General features: G+C 44.8%; 1 protein-coding gene across 1 annotated transcript; it reads left to right on the top strand.

Moving 5' to 3' along the window:
* The first annotated feature begins 10,472 nt into the window (after positions 1-10,472).
* Positions 10,473-19,000, top strand: ccl25a (chemokine (C-C motif) ligand 25a). The gene is made up of 5 exons (XM_059990808.1): positions 10,473-10,793; positions 11,536-11,634; positions 12,871-12,994; positions 14,461-14,596; positions 18,347-19,000. The coding sequence occupies exons 1-4, from the start codon at positions 10,787-10,789 to the stop codon at positions 14,588-14,590; spliced, it is 360 nt and encodes a 119-aa protein (XP_059846791.1). The 5' UTR covers positions 10,473-10,786; the 3' UTR covers positions 14,591-14,596; positions 18,347-19,000.
* The last annotated feature ends 2,791 nt before the right edge of the window (positions 19,001-21,791 follow it).

Raw genomic sequence — 21,791 nt, 5'->3', positions numbered from 1 at the left:
AGACCCATTGTGGCAATAGACAAATTGCAGTGGGTCCAGATCCTTGCTTAGGCAGAATGTGATTCTAGCCATAACTGCCTCATCACTGTGGATGTGAGTTCTACTGGATGTTAGTCGTTAAGGCAGCTAGCTCACCTTGCTCTTCTTGGCCACTGTTTAATTGTCGCCCTTTTGAAGCAGAAGGGTACTTCTGACTGTAGCAATGAGAGATTGAAAATGTCTTTGAACATCCCAGCCAAATGGTTGGCACAGGTTTTCAGAGCCTTACCAAGTACTCCATCAGGGCCTGTAGCCTTGCTGGAGTTCACCCCCTTGAAAGGCAGCCTGACGTCACCCTTCGAGCCAGAGATCACAGGGTCACCGGGTGCTGCAGGGATCCTCAGAGCTGTTTCGGAATACCGACGTGCACCCGATGTTGCCTCCAACCTCACTCAGAACTATTCCTTAGCTCTCAGCAAATCACACCTGGTCTTCTTGTACAGGTCAGGATCACTGGATTTGAATGCCACAGGTCTGGCCCCCAGCAGACTAAGAGTGTCCTGGTTCATCCACTGCTTTTGATTTGGGTATGTACATTACATTCTCGTAGGCACACACTCATCAACATGGGTTTTAATGAAGTCAGTGACAGCTGTGGTATACTCATCCAGACTCAGAGATGACTGCCCGAATATAGTCCTGTCTACCGATTCAAAGCAGTCCTGTGCCTACCTTGTCCATACCTTCTTGGTCCTCACTACTGGTGCTGCAGTCTTCAGTCTCTGCCTATACTCAGGGAGTAGGAGTAGAGCCAAAATGTGGGTGTGGGGTAACACAGTCAGTACTCAGTTAGCAGTGTAACCGCTGGCCAGCAACTTGGTCCCTCTGGTACTACAAGTGATTTGTTGGTAATAATTACTTAGAGATTTTTTCAAGTTGGCCTGGTTAAAAACCCCCCACAATGGTAGGGAAGGCAACAGGATGTGCTGTTTATCGCCTGCTGATCACATCACTCAGTTCATCGAGAGCCTGTTTGACATTGCCCTGTGGTGGGATGTGCACCGTTACCAAAATGATCACTGAAATCTCCCGCCACAGGTAAAATGGACGGCACTTGATCAGAAGGGGACCCAGGTCTGGTGAACGGGACTGGAACGGAACTGCCAGGTTTGAACACCACACAAGCAGTCTGATCCTTTGAAGCCCAGTGGTAGTTTAGGGGAGAGGTACTAACTCACACACTTTTGGGTATTTGTATCACCCAGAACATTGTGGGTGAAGTGGTCCTTCTTACTTTAGGAGCAGATGTACAGGGAAGAGGAACATCAGACTATTGCAAATAGCAGCAAAGCATTGTACCAATGCATCACATCTTCTTTTCCATGCTCATTGCTTTAATCTCATACCTTCCCTAGAATTTCAAGCAACCAAAGCCAGCAACCTTTCTTTGATAAAATAACCAGTAGAAAATGTACACCCTTTCCTACATGATTCCACCTTCCACTTCCGTGCAGAAATATTCAAAGTGAACACAGCCAACCATTGGCTCCAAATATCTAACCTTATGTGAATGTTCACCTCTCATATGATTTCTCCAAGGTTTAACATGCAAGCCAGTATGAATTCTCACAACTGCTCCTGAACCTGAAACGCTAGCTCCATTTCACTTTCTACAGATTCTACCTGACCTGGGCATTTCCTGCATCGTCTTTTAAGAGTTCAATTAGTGACGAGACAGAGCATAGAACATACAAACATTTGTAGAACAATACAGCACAGTACAGGCTCTTCAACCCACAATGTTGTGCCGACCCTTAAACCCTGCCTCCCATATATCCCCCCACCTTAAATTCCTCCACATACTTGCCTAGTAGTTTCTTAAATTTCACTAGTGTATCTGCCTCCACCACTGACTCAGGCAGTGCATTCCATGCACCAACCACTCTCTGAGTAAAAAATCTTCCTCTAATATCCCCCTTGAACTTCCCTCCCCTTACCTTAAAGCCATGTCCTCTTGTACTGAGCAGTGGTGCCCTGGGGAAGAGGCACTGGCTGTCCACTCTGTCTATTCCTCTTAATATCTTGTATACCTCTATCATGTCTCCTCTCATCCTCCTTCTCTCCAGAGAGTAAAGCCCTAGTTCCCTTAATCTCTGATCATAATCCATACTCTCTAAACCAGGCAGCATCCTGGTAAATCTCCTCTGTATCCTTTTCAATGCTTCCACATCCTTCCTATAGTGAGGCGACCAGAACTGGACACAGTACTCCAAGTGTGGCCTCACCAGAGTTTTATAGAGCTGCACATTAATAAACCTTGACTTATGAAAGCTAACACTCCATAGCTACCTTAACTACCCTATCTACCTGCGAGGCAACTTTTAGGGATCTGTGGACGTGTACCCACAGATCCCTCTGCTCCTCCACACTACCAAGTATCCTGCCATTTACTTTGTACTCTGCCTTGGAGTTTGTCCTTCCAAAGTGTACCACCTCACACTTCCCCGGGTTGAACTCCATCTGCCACTTCTCAGCCCACTTCTGCATCCTATCAATGTCTCTCTGCAATCTTCGACAACCCTCAACACTATCCACAATACCTCCAACCTTTGTGTTGTCTGCAAACTTGCCAACCGACCCTTCCACCCCCATATCCAGGTCGTTAATAAAAATCACGATGTACTGCTCCTGCTCTCTAAAAAAGGGTTATGGGATAGAGCAGAGAGGGGCCAGAATCTCCATCTGGATTTGTTATGGAAAAGCTTATATCTGACTAGAACAGTACAAACCATTTGTTACACCACATGTAGAGTACCCTGTATAGTTCTGTTCAACATGCTGCAGGACTGTGTGATAGCTCTTTGAGGAGGATGCAGAGGAAATTCTCAGCAATAATGCCAAGAGTATATTTGGGGAACAAAGATGGGCAAAGTGTTTGGAACTAAGGTGACTGAGGGGAACACACACAAATTGCTGGAGGAATTCAGCAAGCCGGGCAGCATTTACAGAAAAGAGTACAGTCGATGTTTCAGGCCGAGATCTTTCCTCATGACTCCTGCTGAAGGGTCTTGGCCCGAAACGTCGACTGTACTCTTTTCCATAACAGTCTGGCCTGCTGAGTTCCTCCAGCATTTTCTCTGTGTTGCTTGGATTTCCAGCATCTGCAGATTTTCTCTTGTTTGTGACTGAGAGGAAATGTAATTGAAATCAATAACTTTATGAGAAACCTGGACATGGTAAGCAGTATTGATCTAATTCCTTTAGCAAGGAGGTCAGTAAATAGAAGGCATTGGTGTCGGTTAAATGGTAGGAATGAAGAGATGAGGATAAAATATTCACTCAATGAGCGGTCAGGATCTGGAACTCTACGCCTCATAGAATGATGGAAACAGAAATGTTTTTAAAGAGACCCTGGATGAGTAGCTCACCTGCAAGACATCAGACCAGGAACTAGGAAGTGGGATTAACCCAAGGTCTAGTTTAGCTCTCCCATTTCCTCTTTTTTTTTCCCCTAGTTGTGATGAAGGGTTCCAGACCTGAGAGATTGACACTGTTTTCTCTTTCCTCGGATTCTGCCTGACCTGCTATGTGAATATGGCATTTTCTATTTTACTTTCAGTTTTTACGTACAGGGACACAAATATCCTCCCCCTCAGCCATATACGGTATTTCTAAGGCATCCATGAACTAACGTGTTATGGAAACTGATAGTTAGGATGCCTTCTATTGATTCCCTTCTTGTTCCCACACCTGTTAATTTCTGTTTCTGTGGATTGGAGCCACAATCTGCTCTCTGGCCACTATTTTATATGGTAAGTAGGTTAACTGATCGTTGTAAAAAAAAGTTCCTGTGATTAAGTAGGGGTTAATTTGGTGGCTTGTTGTGCAGCATAGCTCACTGGGCTGGAAGAGCCTGTATCTGTAAATAAATAAATAATAACTAGATTGGGCAAAACCTAGCAATTGTGGTATGTATGTCATCAGCTCATAATGTGGACAAGTAAGTACTTGCTTTCTGGAGATTTATTACTGAAGAGATCAGAATGCTCCTTAAACTCCGATTTTCAATTTTCTTGCTTTAGGGTTATTCCAGTTCACTTCTACTGATAAGTCCACAGATCATCACTACACAAGGGAGAAGTCATTTATAGGACCAGACTCCATCAGCCAACATTCGGTTAGATGAGGTTAATCCCACTTCCAGACTTCTCAAAGTGCATCCGCTCAACGTGTGACCATTTCAGCTCTCATTCTCACAGACTCAAGTCATTTTCCCCTTTCGGCCAAAGCCCACGTACATAACAGGGGAGTATGTAGTCCCTGAAGTTAAGACGTAGATCAAGATGGAGCGCATCAGAGAAATATATCAGGGGTCACCGCAAAGGGCTCCTGATGCTCGAGCATCAACTGCACGCTGGAAAAGAATAGCCTCTACTGCTTGCCAATGAGAATGAGAGCTGGCGTGTAGGTGTGAACTGGAATAAGCCTAAAGCAAGAAAATTGAAAATAAGAGTTTACGGAGCAAGGGTGTTTATTCAGTGCATCAAAAATCCAACTTACACAAATTAGTGAAAATAGTGAAAAGAGAAATGCTGATATTTACAGAAAGATATCTACCAGAAAACACAATTGTAGCTACACTATTTGTCCATGTGAACCCCTGGCAACCCGATCTCATCTCTCTCTCTGCCACCAAGAACCATCTACCACATTTGTTTAGGCACCAGGATATACCATCTTTAATTACCCAAAAAATTAACTTAAGACAACACATGAATATGATGCACCCCATAATGTAGTTACAGTCATACTGCAAATTAAACGGAAGCACTTAAATATAGTATACAAACAATATATACACATTTACACATCCCCATTACCAAAGACATTGAATATTCTGAAGAGTATAGGGCAACGACAGCAGAATACCCTTTTATGCCCTGGCTAATCAAGAACCTATCTATCTCTGCCTTAAATACACCCAGTGACATGACCTCCACAGCCGCTCGTGGCAACAAATTCCACAGATTTACCACCATCTGCCTAAAGTAATTTCACTGCATCTCAATTCTAAATGGATGTCCTTCAATACTGAAGTCATGCCCTCTTATCCTAGAATCCCCTACCATGGGAAATAACTTTGCCATATCTGATCTGTTCAATCCTTTTAACACTCTGAATGTTTCTATGAGATCACCCCTCATTTTCCTGAACTGCAGGGAATACAGCCCAAGAGCAGCCAGATGTTCCTCATATGGTAACCCTTTCATTCCTGGAATCATTCTTGTGAATCTTCCCTGAACCCTCTCCAATGTCAGTATATCCTTTCTAAAATAAGGAAACCAAAACTGCATGCAATACTCCAAGTGTGGTCTCGGGTGCCTTATACAGCCTCAACATCACATCCCTGTTCTTATATTCTATACCTGTAGAAATAAATGCCAATGTTGCATTCGCCTTCTTCACCACCGACTCAATCTGGAGGTTAACCTTTAGGGTATCTTGCACAAGAACTCCCAAGTTCCTTTGCATCTCTGCATTTTGAATTCTCTTCCCATCTAAATAATAGTCTGCCCGTTTATTTCTTCCACCAAAGTGCATGACCACACACTTTCCAACATTGTATTTCAGTTGCCACTTCTTTGCCCATTCCTCTAAACTATCTATGTCTCTCTGCAGACCCCTGTTTCCTTAACACTACCCACTCCTCCACGTTTCTTTGTATCATAGGCAAATTTAGCCACAAATCCATTAATACCATAGTCTAAATCATTGACATACATCGTAAAAAGCAGCGGTCCCAACCCCAACCCCTGTGGAACTCCACAGGTAACTGTTAATACTCATTAATATTACAGACCACCCAACCCTCCGTGGGACTTCAAGGAGCAAATTTGTAGAGGGATCATGGACTGTTGCAAGAAACATAATGTTGTGAAAGAAGGTGATTCTAATTTTCCACTTATTGACTGGGACTCCCAGATTGTAAAAGAGCTGGATGGGAAAGAGTTTGTCAGATGTGTTCAGGAAAGTTTCCTTAATCAGTCCATAGAAGTTACAATGCAAGAGAATGTGATAGAGATGCAGCTCTGTAAAACTCTAGTTAGGCCACCCTTGGAGTACTGTGTCCAGTTCTGCTCGCCTCAGTATAGGAAGGATGTGGAAGCATTGGAAAGGATACAGAGGAGATTTACCAGGATGCTGCCTGGTTTAGAGAGTATGGATTATGATCAGAGATTAAGGGAGCTAGGGCTTTACTCTTTGGAGAGAAGGAGGATGAGAGGAGACATGATAGAGGTGTACAAGATATCAAGAGGAATAGACAGAGTGGACAGCCAGTGCCTCTTCCCCAGGGCACCACTGCTCAGTACAAGAGGACATGGCTTTAAGTTAAGGGAAGGGAAGTTCAAGGGGGATATTAGAGGAAGGTTTTTCACTCAGAGTGGTTAGTGTGTGGAATGCATTGCCTGAGTCAGTGGTGGAGGCAGATACACTAGTGAAGTTTAAGGGACTACTAGACAGGTTTATGGAGGAATTTAAGGTGGGGGGTTATATGTGAGGCAGGGTTTGAGGGTTGGCACAACATTGTGGGCCGAAGGGCCTGTAATATGCTGTACTATTCTATGTTCTATGATACTGGATCTCCTATTTGGGATGAGATAAGGCAGGTGACAGAAGTCTGTGTAGGGATCGGTGCTGGGTCTATTGTTTCTCATCTATATCAAAATTCTGGGTGATAATGTGGTATATCTGAATCAGCAAATTTGCAGATGACAAGAGGATTGGGAGTGTAGTGGACAGTGACAAAGACTATCAAAGCTTGCAGCAGGATCTGGACCAGCTGGAGAAATGGGCTGAAAAATGGCCGATGGAATTTTCAGAAGACAGGTGTGAGGTGTTGAACTTTGGGAGGACAAATCAGCGTAGGACTTATATGAGGAGCAGTAGGGCACTAAGGAGTGCAGTAGGACAGAGGGATTTGAGAATACTGATCCATAATTCCTTGGAAGTAGTGTCACAGGTAGATAGAGTTATATAGAAAGCTTTTGCCACATCAGCCTTCATAATCAATGAACTGAGTAAAGGAATTGGGATGTATAAGACAGTGCTAGGCCTAATATGGAGTACAGTGTGCAGGTTTGGTCACCTCCTACAGGAAAAGATATGAATAGAACTGAAAGAGGGCAGAGAGCATTTACAAAGATGTTGCTGGGATTTGAGGACCCAAGTTACAGGGAAAGTTTGAATTGGTTAGGACTTTATTCTCTAGAATGTAGAAGATTGAGGGGAGATTTGATAAAGTTATACAACATTATGGGGGCTATATGTAGAGTAGATGCAAGCAGACGTTTTCCACTATTGTTTGAGACTACAACTAAAGGTCATGGTTAAGGGTTAAAGGAGAAAAGAGTAAGGTCAACATGAGAGGAAACTTCTTCATTCAGAAGGTGGTAAGAGAGCAGAATGACCTGCCAGTGCATATGGTGGATGTAGTTTTGATTTCAACATTTAAGAAAAATTTGGATAGATACATGGACGGGATGGAGGGCTATGGCCTGCGACTAGGTAGATTAATGGTTTAGCCAGGACTCGATGGGCCAAAGAGCCTGTTTCTGTGCTGTAGTGCTCAATGACTCTTCTATTGATACCCTCCAATCTATGGCCTTTTAGGTGATTTTGTGGAATGGTCTCAGAGGCAGCGTGAAAATATGGACGTGGAGCAACTAATGGGATGAGTGTCAAAGTATACTGCTGAATGGTTCTGTGAGTGGGCAGGAGCACTGATACAGTGCATCTCATTGTGTGTGTTGAATCGCGATTGGGCAATGCATGGCTGACAGTTTGTGCGAGGAAGGGGGGAAGAGAGAGTGAGAAAGAAAGAAGGGAGTGTGGTACAAAGAGAGGAGAGGTGAAAATGAAAAGTGAGAGAGTGGTGGAAGAGAAAGGGAGAGGTAAAGATGGAGGGAGGATAAGAAGAATTTTTGAAAATAGTTGTAACATTAAAAAGTACAGCAGAATCTAGCAATCTGAAGGTTGCAGTGAGAATCTCACTACTTTTTGAGATAGTCCCAGCCCGCTCTGGTCTTTGCAGTGGGCTGTTGCCTTTTATACCTCCTCCACCCCAACCCCTGTAGCTGTGGACTCCCAAACATCTATGGTATGTCCTACAATTGGTGTGTGACTCTCAGCTTGACCTAATTTGTTAGACATGTCAGTGCATGCCCAGGGAACAATCCCCGTGACCTCAGATGACAGCTGGGTCAAGACGACGCTGGCATATAACGTTCCTTTGGTCGCCATCTTCCAGATAGACCATGAAACCATATATTTAAAAAGCAAACACGAGGAAATCTGCAGATGCTGGAAATTCAAGCACCACACACAAAATGCTGGTGGAACGCTGCAGGCCAGGCAGTATCTATAGGAAGAAGCACTGTCGATGTATATATTTCAAACCATATATTTTACTTCTCTTATGTCTTTTACGTTTGTTTTTTTGTCTTGGATGTGATTGTGGAGCAGTAGGAGGCTGTAATTTGCTGCTTGGATGTTCCAGCGCTCTGCAGTCTCTGAGAGGATTCTGGGAGACAGAGGCAGCGTGCGCTAACCTTGTAGCGGGCAGACTGTGAGATGGGGTGCAAGCCAATGTTTGACTCCATTTTGCCAATTAAAGTTTCCATTGGGCACAATTAAAGTGATGAGGGAGATCAAAGCATTGAGGTAAGTGCAGAGGGTGAGGGCCAGCTGCCTGTTTCTCGATCGCACTGCTACACCACTGGAGACCCTGGTGCTGTTCCCGGAGAATGTTGCGCAGGATTGCTGCGTTTGGGCTGTGGACTTGGACTATAGACTTCTTTTCAGTCTTTAGTTTTTGATATTCTGTGTTTTCCACCAGATCTTTCTCATTCTTTTTATGTGCAGCGAGGGGGATTTGGGAATTGATGTGCCTGGTCCAATGTGTTGTTCATTTTTTTTTGTGCGGAAGGGGAGATTTGGAGGTTGTTGATCTTTCTGCCTTTCTTTTCTTCCTTGGTTTCATGGCTACCCAGAGAAGAAGAATTTCAGAGTTGTATACTGTGATAATAAACTAACTTGTGGCCCTTTGAAGTCTTAGCACAAAGAAGGATGTAGAACACAGGCTGTATGAGTGGGGGGGAGAAACATAGAAAGGGAGGGGTCAGAGAGAGCAATAGACAAAGAGGGGCACATGGTGAAAACTGACAGACAGGAAGATATACAAAGGTGGGAAGAGAGGCTCACAGAGGATAGGGAGAGGAGTATTGTAAAAGGATAGGAGTATTCTGAAACAGAGCGGTGTCCTGGTTTATTTCAAACCAGAGTGGTGTCACACAAGGGAGACCATCACAGCTGATTTTTAACCAGCACTTTGCACATCACAATCTTTTTACAGCTCTTAAAAGCAGCGTTAGAGAGACATGGAACGTCACTTTAACAATGGCGTAGGTGAATTTCTAACCCCTCGTTGCTCACAGAGTCAAAGTAAAAGATGATGGCCAGGGCTTGGGGCAGCTCTGAAGGGGGATCGACTTTTAGCTAAGGTCAAATTTCAGATTCCAGTGATAAGATTAAATAACAGGTGCTTGTTTACAGATGGGGACAGGGACAGCATCTGTCTGCCACTATATCTACTTACCTGTCATACATTCTTCAGCATTTGCAATGGACTGTACCTTGCTTGGCTATCAGGAGCTGTTGCTTTGTTTGGGAAAAGTCGTGTTGTATATCCAGATTTCTCAAAAAAAAAACAGGATTGTGTCAGCAGATTCTTGAAATGTTTCAGGGGTGGAGCAACCGAGAACATTTCCCAATAAAAGGGAACTTCGCTGGTGAGTTCTCACTAAGCAAGAAGGAAAAAGACGAGGATTCAAACAGTAACGTAAGTGAAACATTTGGTGTATTACTGCTGTGGGAGGAATGGAAAGTTTCTTGAAAATAACTGGTAGTGTGCAGTGATTTGAAAGGAAATTGTTCAATTGATCTGTTTCACTTTGTGCATCTGTGAAATACTCTGCAAGTTACAGTTTCTGCACATGCTGAACTGTGACCGTCTGTCTGATCTGGTGAGGGTGGTATCTCTACTCTGAGAGTGTGCAATTATCTCGGCTCCTGGGAGTGTGGGATTGACCATTTCCACACTGAGTGTGATAAAGTCCATTGCCTCTGAGTGTGACACACTGTTCACAATGAGTGTGATTACACTGTTCACAATGAGTGTAACACAGTCTGTTCCCTGTGAGTATGACACACACTCCCTATTTTGATGCTGTTACCTGTGTGACAGATAATTTCTTGTGAACTTGACTCCCAGTTCCACTCCGTTAGTGAGAGACTCTCGCTGATCATGAGACACAATATTCTAATTCCCCTGTTGCTTCCAATTCGGATCTCTGTTTGAAGCAATCTCCCAGCTCTGCCTGTTGGGGACACAAAACTCCTGACAGTGGAGCGGGCACCGGCCTAAACTCAGTACACAGGCTGCATCCTCTCTCACCTTTGAACGTTCATTTTCAATTTTTTCTCAACCGAGGAAAGAGCAATTAGTCTCGGTTCCTGACTGGCAATAATGTTTGCATTGACTGCTGGTAGCCATGGAGCCAAACAGTATGGACACAAGCCCTTAGTCCAGTGACTCCATGCCAACTACAGAACACCCATCTACACTTTATTCTCTCTCTGTACTCTTCTTTGTTTTAATTCCGATCATGGTCTACTAATCTGCCATCCTGCGTGTGTTTGGAATGTGGGAGGAAAGAGACGGTTTTGGAGGAAACTCATTCAGTCCCAGATGCAAAGTAAGTCAGAGGCCCAGAGCAAACCCTAGTCACTGGAGATCCAATACAGCACCTCTGCTGGTTGCCCCAATGCAGTGTCAGGGAACAGAACAAAACAACATACAGAAAGGTCACAGGATCTTAAACAATGACAGTGGCAGAGACAAATTACTCCTCACGCTAAAGAAGGGTCCGAGTTACAGGGAGAGGTTGGTCTTGTTGCATCTTTACACCCTGGAGCTTGGGAGAATGAGGGGTGACCTCATAGAAATTTATAAAATCATAAGAGTTAAGGATATGGTGGACAGCCATAGACTTTTCCTTTGGGTTGGGGAGTCCAAAATTAGACACAAATGAGAGGAGAGCAATTTAAAACAGACCTGGGGGATAACTTCTTTACAGAGAGGATAGTGAGTACTTGGAACAAGTTGCCAGAGAATGGTGGCTGAGTTGAGTTAGACTGCACCTTTTAAGAAGCACTTAGGGGATGTGTTTGGGACAAACATAAACAACTGGGGCTGGCAGGGAGGGTCCTGTTGTCAGCATGGACCATTTGGGCCAAAGGGCCTGTTTCTGTGCTGTATCACACTAAGAGTTTAGCATTGATCCAAGCCAGCTGTAAAGGGGCACCGGGACCTTTCCTCAGGCTCCAGGGTGCAGGTCACAGCAGTGAACTGGAGAGAAATCTTAGTAAGTTGATGCAGAGTGTATGACAGTGAGGCCTGCATGCTGCAGAAATGAGATGTGGCTTGTCCCCATCTAGAGACCGATCACCGTGAGCTCACATATCGAGGAAAGATGAGGTTCCTGCTCTTCACCCTCGTCCTGATGGCAGCCTGCTTCTATTACAGCACAGCCCAAGGTGAGTGAGTGCATGAACGCTGGCATTATTCAATGACTGATTTCCTGTTCAATAGAAAATCAAGGGGTCAGTTTTTACGACGGGAAACATTAAGCCTACCCGCGAGGCTGAGGTTTTCCATCTGGACAAGTTCGCTGAGGATAATCTTTGGAAGTCTGGCAATAACGGAGTAGGTCTTTGCTGCTCCTGGGCACACTGAGTTGGCAGAAGACCTCCAAGAACAGTCCTTGACAAAGGTGATTTCAGGGTTTAAGATGGCCTTTAGAACAGGACAACGAAGAGTTGACTGAAACAAGAGTATCTCTTCAAGTACAACCTAACTGAAACGGAAAAGATCACACGTCTGATCAGGAGGAAAATGGATAGATAGATAGATAGATAGATAGACACTTTATTGATCCCAAAGGCAATTACAGTGCCACAGTAGCATTACAAGTGCACAGATATACAAATATTAGAAGAGAAGTAAGAAAGAATAAAAAATAAGTTACGTGGAACAGTCTATCAGGAGGAGTAATCACTTCCCCGGATATAGGTTGACTCATTATAGAGCCTGATGTCCAAGGGTAAGAGTGACCTCATATTGCACTCTTTGGAGGAGCGCAATTGTCTTAGTCTGTTACTAAAAGTGCTCCTTGTTCAGCCAAGGTGGCATGCCAAGGGTGAGAAACATTGTCCAGAATTGCCAGGATTTTCCGTAGGGTCCTTTGTTCTACAACAGCCTCCAGTGTGTCCAGTTTGACTCCTATGACAGGGCCAGCCTTTCTAATCAGTTTATCAAGCCTGTTGGCATCACCTGTGTGATGCCCTTGCCCCAGCATACCACCTCATAGAAGATTGTACTGGTGGCTGCAGCCAGGTAGAAGGTATGAAAGAGAGTCCTGCATACTCCAAAGGACCTCAATCTCCTCAGGAACCAAAGGCGACTCTGGCCCTTCTAGTACACAGCCTCTGTGTTGGAGATCCATTCAAGTCTGTCATCCGGGTACCTGTAGGTCCTCACCAGCATTAGTAACAGGGAGCAGTGTAGGCTTGGTCTTCCTAAAGTCCATCATCTTCTCCTTTGTCTTACTTATGTGGATGAAATATGGAGCTGTGGACAGAAGTTGGAAGCATATTAAACACGTCCACGTCAGCGACACCCTGCTGTATTACTGACGTAAAGAGAGATCGGCGGTTCATTCTGGTAAATGATGCTCTCGTTAACCTGATTATGGTTTTTGTCTCTCGAAACAGCAAACTCGTTTGAAGACTGCTGTTTGAAATACACTAAAGTAAAAAACCCCAGGAGGGTTCAGAAGCTCATCGTTAATCACCGAGTACAGAGAACAGGCGGAGGTTGCAACTTAGCTGCAGTGATGTAAGTAAATGAGTTATTATGATAATGAACCTGCCCTCCAAGCTCCCAATGGAACTGTTCCCACTGTCGTTACACTCCGACTGGAACTGTGCCCACACCATGCAGTGACACCAAGACGTGAACGCTTTCACCAGCATCGTACCCACTAAAGGTTAAAGATGAGCTCTATTTGCCACGCGTACGTTGAAACGTAGAGTGAAATGTGTCGTTGGAATGAACGACAGTCCGAGGATTATACCGGCGGCAGCCCCGAGTTTTGCCGCGTTTCCTGAGCCGACTTATTGCCCGGACGCACTATCCCTAACCCTAACGACACATTATCTGAGAGGAAACCAGACCGCCCAGAGGACAGGCATCAGTGGGAATTGAACCTGTGCCGCTGACTCTTTCAAAGTGACAGTGCTGTTTCCCTTTCCCGCACTCTTACAGCAATATGGTTCCGCACTCTCCTTGAGTGTACAGAGCATATGGAATTTACTCATTTAGAGGAGGATTGTGCACACTTACACAAGTCCATTTCCCTTCTTCTTACACACACACACCTTTATAGTTCACACTGCCTTTTCGTCCTCTTCGGGGTCCTGCTCACAGCCTACACATCTACTCCAAGTGTGCCTATTTCTTGCACTAGTATGATCCCCGCAGCTAACCTGCTTGCGCTGGGATGGAGCCAATTTATGTTAGCAGATTTGTTGCTGGAGGCAAATTTACACCAGGACAGTGCTTATTGCCACTTATAGTCCGAGATGTATCCACTCCCTGCAGACTGCCCCACTTGCTGGCCTACTAGCAGCTTATGCCTGGTGCCAGTACACTTACACCAGCATAGTGCCCACTATTTGCACACTTTGCAGACTTGCACTATGATAGTGATCCCTGCTAACATACTTATGGTAGGCTAGCTTTTACTCTTTTACTCTTGCACTCTTGAACTAGGATTGTGTCCACTTGCCACCAGTTATATACCGGGAGAGTGCGCTCTGCTGGCACGTTTATGCCAGCAAAGTATCCTTTCCTTTTACCCTTAACACCAAGATAGCTCCATACATGTTGCAGACCAACGCTGGTCAATGTCCCGTATCCTGCAGAGCAGCACAGCTAAAACATCTGCTCTCTCACAGACCCAGCAACCCGACTTAAATCCCGACTTCTGGTGCTATCTGTGTGGAGTTTGCACCTTTGCCCTGCGACCGAAAGATGTGTTGAGGTTGCCCTCTGAAAATGGCCCTGAATGTATGGGGAACGGTAGAATCTGAGAGCAGGCAGTGGGAATAGGGCTACAGTGCGTAAATATGGGGCTGAATGGTCGTTGTGGACTCGGCCGTGTGCAGAGCTTGTTCCTGCGCTGTTTCTATAATTCTCGGCGGTTTCATAATTGGCTTCGTGATAGAACCTGTCTGTTTCTCAGTTCTCTGTTCCAGTCTGCTGCTGCTTGATCCTGACTCTAGGCTTCTCCTTTTCTGCAGCCTCAGGCTGAGGAACGTGAGCATTTGTGTGAACCCCAAAGAGAAGTGGGTCAGAAATTACATCAATTTAACTGAAAAGAAACTAGTTAAGAGAAGGTGCAAGCATCATACCGAATACTGCAAATACTAGCGCAAGGTAAGTAGAGAAGTACATGGACTTGTGTTAAACCATCTCAGACTCGCCGATTATTTGAATTTGGACTTGGATTTATTTAAATCTTACATCCGTCCCACAACGTGAGGGAGTAAAATTCTTTGCATAATGACTCCGTTGTAATGTATAGACATGTGAATTTAAGTCTAAAATTTAAAATGGCCATTTATACATTGGGGAGACCCGCCGCAGACTGGGAGATCCTTTCGCCGAACACCGGCGCTCAGTCCTCCAGCAGTGGCGGGATCTCCATGTGGCCACACACTTCAATTCCACAGACCACTCCCACTCCGATATGTCTGTCCATGGCCTCCGCTACCGTCAAGATGAGGCCACACGCAGATCGATGGAGCAATACCTTATCTCCCGCCCAGGCAGCCTCCTTCCTGCCGACATGAACATTCAACTCACAGACCTCCGTTGATACCCCTGCCCCCCCTTACCCCATCCGTATCTATAATTTTAGTCTGGTTCTCTTTCTCTCTCTTCCCTCCTCACTATAATCTTCCCCCAGCCCTACCTTTCTTTCTCTTTTATTTCCCATAATTCTCCACTTTCCCCCAGCCCATTTCCCTCCAGCCTATCACTTCCCAGCTCTCTACTTCATCGCTCCCCCCACTTCTTATCCCCCCTGGACCATCCCATGTTACTTCACTCCTGATGAAGGGTTTCGGCCCGAAACGTCATTATTACCTTCTCCCATAGATGCTGTCTGGCCTGCTGAGTTCTGCCAGCATTTTGTGTTTTTATTTATTTCCAGCATCTGCAGATTCACTCATGTTGAATTTAAATGGTTTGTAGAAAGAAGCTGACCCGTAGCCTGTTGGTCCTGACTTTAATGCTGCGGTACCGTTTGCCAGACGGAAGCAGCTGAAACAGTTTACGGTTGGGGTGACTGGTGTCCCCGATGATCTTCCAGCCCTTCTTTACGCACCTGCTGCTGTGAATGTCCTCAATGGAGGGAAGTTCACACCCACGGATGTGCTGGGCTGTCCGTACCACTCTCTGCAGTGCCCAACGATCAGGGTTGGTGCAGTTCCCGTACCAGGCGGTGACACAGCCAGTTAGGATGCTCTCAATGGTGCCCCTATAGAAGGTCTTGCCTTCTTTTAGTCCAAGCCTTGTTTTACTCTCTGTATCCTGAGTAGTTTTATCCAACTCTCTCAGGGCCTAATTCTGTAACTGTTTTAAATGGAGTCCAAGGGGTGCCATGTGGATTGGCTGTCGACCTGTAGACTCAGAACATGTTGCCTTAGACAGAGTAAATTCCAGGAATCCAATAACCAGAAAAAAGATCCATGGAGCTGCTGATGGCTATTCAGATAATAATGACTGGGAATAGAATCAGTGTAGAGCCTGGATGGTTTTGTCGGGTGTCAGGAAGCCCAGCTAGTGCAGAGTATGTGGTCTTCATCTATGCCACCCAGTACATATCTAAGACATCCAACAGCCATGGCATACTGCAAATGGGAGAGTTGAGAGAGTGGGGGGATGGATGCCATCCTAAACACACATCTACGTCTCTGGAGTAGAAGCAGCTTCCCCCCTCCAGCCCCCTCGGCAGTTCGCTGTTAACCTGACGAACCACTTGAACTTCCTTCTTGTGGACAGTGTGAGCCTAGAAACTCCAAACCGCATCCTTCAATGACCCTCAGAGCTAATATCAGGAAGGTGGGAAAACCATGGTGCTTGGGTCTGCCCTGTACAGGGTCTCCTTACAACCCCTGGTCTGGTGAGGAATGGGAACCACCTGCTTTACACCTGTGTTGTGAAATCTGCAGGGTAAGTGTGCCTTTCTGCCTATCTAGGGGCCAAAAGGTAGACTTTGTTCCACCTGGTGAATGTTCCTGAACCTCTTGCTGTCACAGCAGGACGCTGTAAGACACAAGAGAACGGAGATTTTGGAATCTGGAGAAGTGAGCAACCTGCTAACAGCGGCAAGGAATGTGTACTGCTCCCGATTTCCAGCATCTCCAGAATCTCTTGTCTGTGATGAACAATAGACTGAGGAGAGGTTGGCGCAGTGGATTTTCTGCCCTCGTATCTCATTAACATGATAACCTAATCTTCTCATTAACTCGAGCAACACACACACGGAGTGCTGGAGGAACTCAGCAGGCCAGGCAGCATCTTTATGGAGAAGTGTACAGTTGACGTTTTGGGCTGAGACCCTTCATCGGGACTGGAGAAAATGACAAGGAGTCGCAGTAAGGTGGTAGGGGAGTGGGAGGGATCCTGCTGTTGATGGTGGAAGCTATGGAGAACTGTGTGCTGGACACAGAGACTGGAAGTGGTGGTAGGTGAGCGGGATCCCACCACCAAGTACAAATTTCAAGGGATGCCTTCACATTCTGCTTTCCGCAGGGATCGCTCCCAATGCGACTCACTTGCCCTTTTGTCCCTCCCCACTGATCTCCCTCCTAGCCCCTAAACCTTCTCCCTCACTACCATTCAGGCCTCAAACAGACCTTCCTTCACCTGTGAGTCTGTTGGGGTCACCCACTGTCTCCAGTGCTCCCAGTGAGGCCTCTTGTATATTGGTGAGACCTGACGTAGAGTGGGAAACTGCTTCGCCGAGCACCTACGCTCCATCCACCAACAAAAGCTGGATCTCCCAGTGGCCATTTTAATTCTACTTCCAATTCCCATTCCAACATATCCACCCCTGGCCTCCTCTATTGTCGCGATGAGGCTGCAATTGGGTTGGAGGAGCAGCACCTTATATTCCATCTGGGTATCCTCCAACCTGGTGGCATGAACATCGTTTTCTGAAACTTCTGGTAATATCCCCCTACCCTCTCCTTCACCATTCCCCATCCCCTTTTCCCTCTCTCACCTTATCTCTTTACCTGCCCATCCCCTCCCTCCTGTGCTCCTCCCCCTTTTCTTTCTTCCTTGGCCTTCTGAACTCTCCCATCAGATTCTCCTTTCTCCAGCCCTGTATCTCTTTCACGAATCAACCTCCCAGCTCTTTACTTCACCCCTCCCCCCCAGCCCGGTTTCACCTATCACCTCCCATCCCCCACCACCTTACTCTGACTCATCTTTTTTCCAGTCTTGATGAAGGGTCTTGGTCCAAAACGTCGACTGTTTAGTCTTTTCCATAGATGCTGCCTGACCTGTTGAGTTCCTCCAGCATTTTGTACGTGTTGCTCTGGATTTCTGGCATCTGCAGAATATCTTGCTTCTCATTAACTCTCTCTATTTAGCTCCCTGAATGTGAATCGATAATCCATTACAATTAAATGGAATGGAATGGGTGTCCTTGCTGTGTATAAGTCCAGCCTGACCTAGCCTTCAGTGTGTGGTGTCCCACACATTCAAATCCTTGCCCTGCTTAGGGATTTGTTGTAGGTGCAATCTAGTTTCTTATTCCTGATTGCTAGCAGAAAGATTTTGATAGGTTTTTCATTGTCACATGCATCAAGATACAGCGAGGAGTTTTGTGTAACATGCAGACAAATCATACCTTCCATAATTACATCAAAGTAGTTAAAATATCAGAATGGAGAATATAGTCAAGAGGACATCTGCAGATGCTGGATGCATGTATTGCAGTTACAGAGAAGTTCAGTGAAGTAAACAAATAAAATTCAATGTAAAGTGAAAACCATCAGCCACTTCAAATGATTAAATTCAGCTTGTCTCTGGAAATGCTGGCGTTCCTTTCTCCCAGCGCGCAATGATGGTATTACAATGCGTCTGAAATTCAACTTGCTGTTTATCTTTCAGGAGTAACAGGGAGGATGAAAGCTGACCTATGACTCTCTCTGATGGAGACCTTTCCTTCCCAGCAACACAACCTGGAATAAAAAAATCCAAAAGCACATCCATGCAGAGAGCAGTCAACGTTTAGCCAAACCCAAACATAACCAGGAGATACCTGACAGGAGACGGCAATGGAAGAGAGGCAATGTCACTATCAGACATACCATTGTCAGTGAATTACTCAGACACCTTAATCATCACTGTTTAATCAGCAAAGCTGTCATTATAGCAAACTGCAGACAGTTTTATTGCCACTTCTTGGGTATATGTTGTTTTTTTGTGTATAGCCTTTTCTTTCTTTAATGACTGGTTTATCTTTTTTATAATTTACTCCATTTAAGTTACCATTTCAATACTTTTGGTTTGAGGGAAAACAGTGGCATACCTGTGGGATATTGGAAGAGGAACAAGCCAATCAGTTGCTCAGACATCTGCAGGTTTCAATGGGCTACGGTGTGGGCCTCGGCCCAGCCCTATCTACAGGTAGCAAGTCTTGTCCTGAACATTTGGTGCAGATTGTTTGGTTGATTGATTTTGATAACTCGATATTGTTTAGTACAAAGTAGGCCTGATTAAGTGCACTCTGTGGATTGTTTCAATCATTCAATAAATATTCATTGATCCAACCAAGCTCTCTCCAGTGCTTCATTTCGTCACTGATCATTCCAGCCTAGTCTGTGGATGAATGTTGACAATCCAAGGAAATTGCAAATCAAAAATGATCCACCTGTACAAAAATCAGGGAGCTTCCATATTCTTGTCAACTAGACCTAGGGTGATGGGATAGTATCATTGGACAGAAATGGGCCCTTCTGTCCATCCAGTTCGTGCAGATTGAGATGCCTGTCTGTGCTAATCTCATTTTCTCAATTTAGATCCGTGCTCCTCTACTCCATTTCTATCCAAACATCTGTCCAAATGTCTTTTAAATATTGTAATTGAACCTGCTTTTACCACTTCATCTTGCAGCTCCATCCACATAACCACCATTCTTTGTATAAAAGACACCCTCCAGCCCTTTCAGAATATAGTAGGTTTCAGTGAGTTACCAACCACTGAGGTCAGGTTAACAGATCTATAATTCCCTGCTTTTTCTCTCCCTCCCTTTTTAAATAGCAGTGTAATATTTGTGATATTCCACACCTCTGGGACCCTCCTTGACACCACTGGTTCTTGAAAGATCACTACCTCTGCAATCTCTTCGTCTACCTCTTTCTGAACACTGGGGTACAGTCCATGTACTTTATCTATGTTCAAACCTTTTAGCTTCCCTGCACTCTCTTAAAAATGGGCATTACATTCACCTCTGCCTCCAACTCTTGAATTTCTGGCATGTTACTGGTGTCTTCTGCTGAGAAGGCTGATACAAAGCATTTATTCAGTTCCTCCACCACTTTGTTCCACATTACTAATTCTCCAGCATCATTCTCCTGTGATCCTATGTCCATTATTTCCTATCTCTTACCCTTTATACATCTAAAGAAATCTTTTGCCATCATCTTTTATATTATTGTTTAGTTAACCCTCGTATTTCTTGCTGGAATTCGGAAGGATGAGGGGCAGATCTTTTGAATATTGAAAGGCCTAGACAGAGTAGATGTGGAAAGGATGTTTCCCATGGTTGGGAAGCCTAAGACAAGAGGGCTCAGCCTCAGGATAGAGGGATGTCCATTTAAAACAGGTGTGGAGAAATTTCTTTAGCCAGGCAGTTGTGGAGGCCAGGTCATTGGGTGTGGTTAAGGCAGAGTTTGATAGGTTCTTAATTGGAAATGGCATCAAAGGTTACATGGAGGGGGCTGGGGAGTGGGACTGAGGTGAGAAAGAAGGATCAGCAGAGCAGACTCGATGGGCCAAATGGCCTAAATTTACTCCTATGTCTTATGGTCTTAATTCAGTGTTTGCCCCATGGTTACTTTTAGATGTCCTCTTTTGTCTTTTAAAGGCTTCCCAAAGCTCTAACTGCACACAAATTTTCACCACACTGTGTGGCTTCTCCTCTGCTTTTACGCTGCCCTGATTTCCCTTGTCAGCCGGGGATGCCACATCCTTTAGTGGGCTCCTTCTTCCTTGGTGTGAAATTCTGGTGTTGTCCACCAAGTTACTCCCAGATTCTCCTGCCATTGCTGCTCCACCCTTGATGGGTCCCCTTCCAATCAACTCTGGACAGCACTTCCTTCATACCTTTGTAGTTACCTTTACTAAAATCTGTTATTGTTACATCTGATTTCAGCTTCTCCCTCTCAAACTGCAGGGTGAATGCGACCATATTATAAAACACAGAACACAGAAAATCTACAGCACATTACAGGCCCTTCCGCCCACAATGATGTGCCGACCATGTAACCTACTCTAGAAGCTGCCTAGGATTCCCCTACCACATAGCCTTCTATTTTTCTAAGCTCCATGTACCTCTCTAAGAGTCTCTTAAAAGACCTCTTTGTATATTCTACTCACTGCCTCCTAAGTGCCTCTTCACCTTAAGTTCCTTAATCAAGTCTACTTCACTGCACAACACTTACCCTTGACGCTAAATGGCATTACCGCTATCATGAAACCACTCCGTCAACGTCTTACCCAACTGCAGGTAAAAGGAGACCTACATGAAGAAAAAGGTGTGTGCCTTGTGAGAAATGAAACTGACAACCATTGTGAGTATGCAAGGGCGTGTGATTGGGAAAGCTAACAGATATTGCAACTGTAAACATAATTATTTTATTCCGGAGCCAATGCAGGAGAGGGAATGTAGGTACCAATAAATGAAGCCATTGAAAGAGTTATAAAGGATTTTGCTCCATGACTTTGTAGGAAGTACTAATCTTGGAAAACCTGACTTATATAGAGACGAGATTGATGTCTACCATTCTGTGAAGAGTCTGCTCAATGGATAATGGGAAAGATCCAGGTGAAAGTGCAGGGAAACACATCGAACTGATGGATAGGATTTATTATTTGAATTCTGAAGAAGGACTGCACAAACTGCATAGGATCAGGGCTATCGATGCTGTCACTTCAGAATTTCACTGGGAGCTGTAGCACAATGAATCTCCTCTCGTTTGGAGTTAGTGACATGACTTTAAGTCCTACCATGAAAATTTGAGGACTTGAATGTAGTTAAAACATTCAAGTTGTAAGAAGAGTCAGAATCAGGTTTAATATCTCGGGCATTTGTTCTAAAATGTGTCCTTCTGTGGCAGCTGTACATTGCAATACATAATAATAAAAATACCTACAAATAACAATAAGTATATATACAAATCAATTAAGTCAGCAGTGCAAAAAGAGAGGGGAAATTTACTGAGATGGTTTTCATGGGTTCATTGTCCATTCACAAATCTGATGGCAGTGAGGAAGAAGCTGTTCCTGAAACTTTGAGTGTGTGTCTTCACGTTCTTGTACATCCTCTTTGATG

This window comes from Hypanus sabinus, chromosome 16 (genome assembly GCF_030144855.1).
Source record: "Hypanus sabinus isolate sHypSab1 chromosome 16, sHypSab1.hap1, whole genome shotgun sequence".
Classification (NCBI taxonomy): domain Eukaryota; kingdom Metazoa; phylum Chordata; class Chondrichthyes; order Myliobatiformes; family Dasyatidae; genus Hypanus; species Hypanus sabinus.
This window is presented reverse-complemented; position numbering and strand designations above follow the sequence as displayed.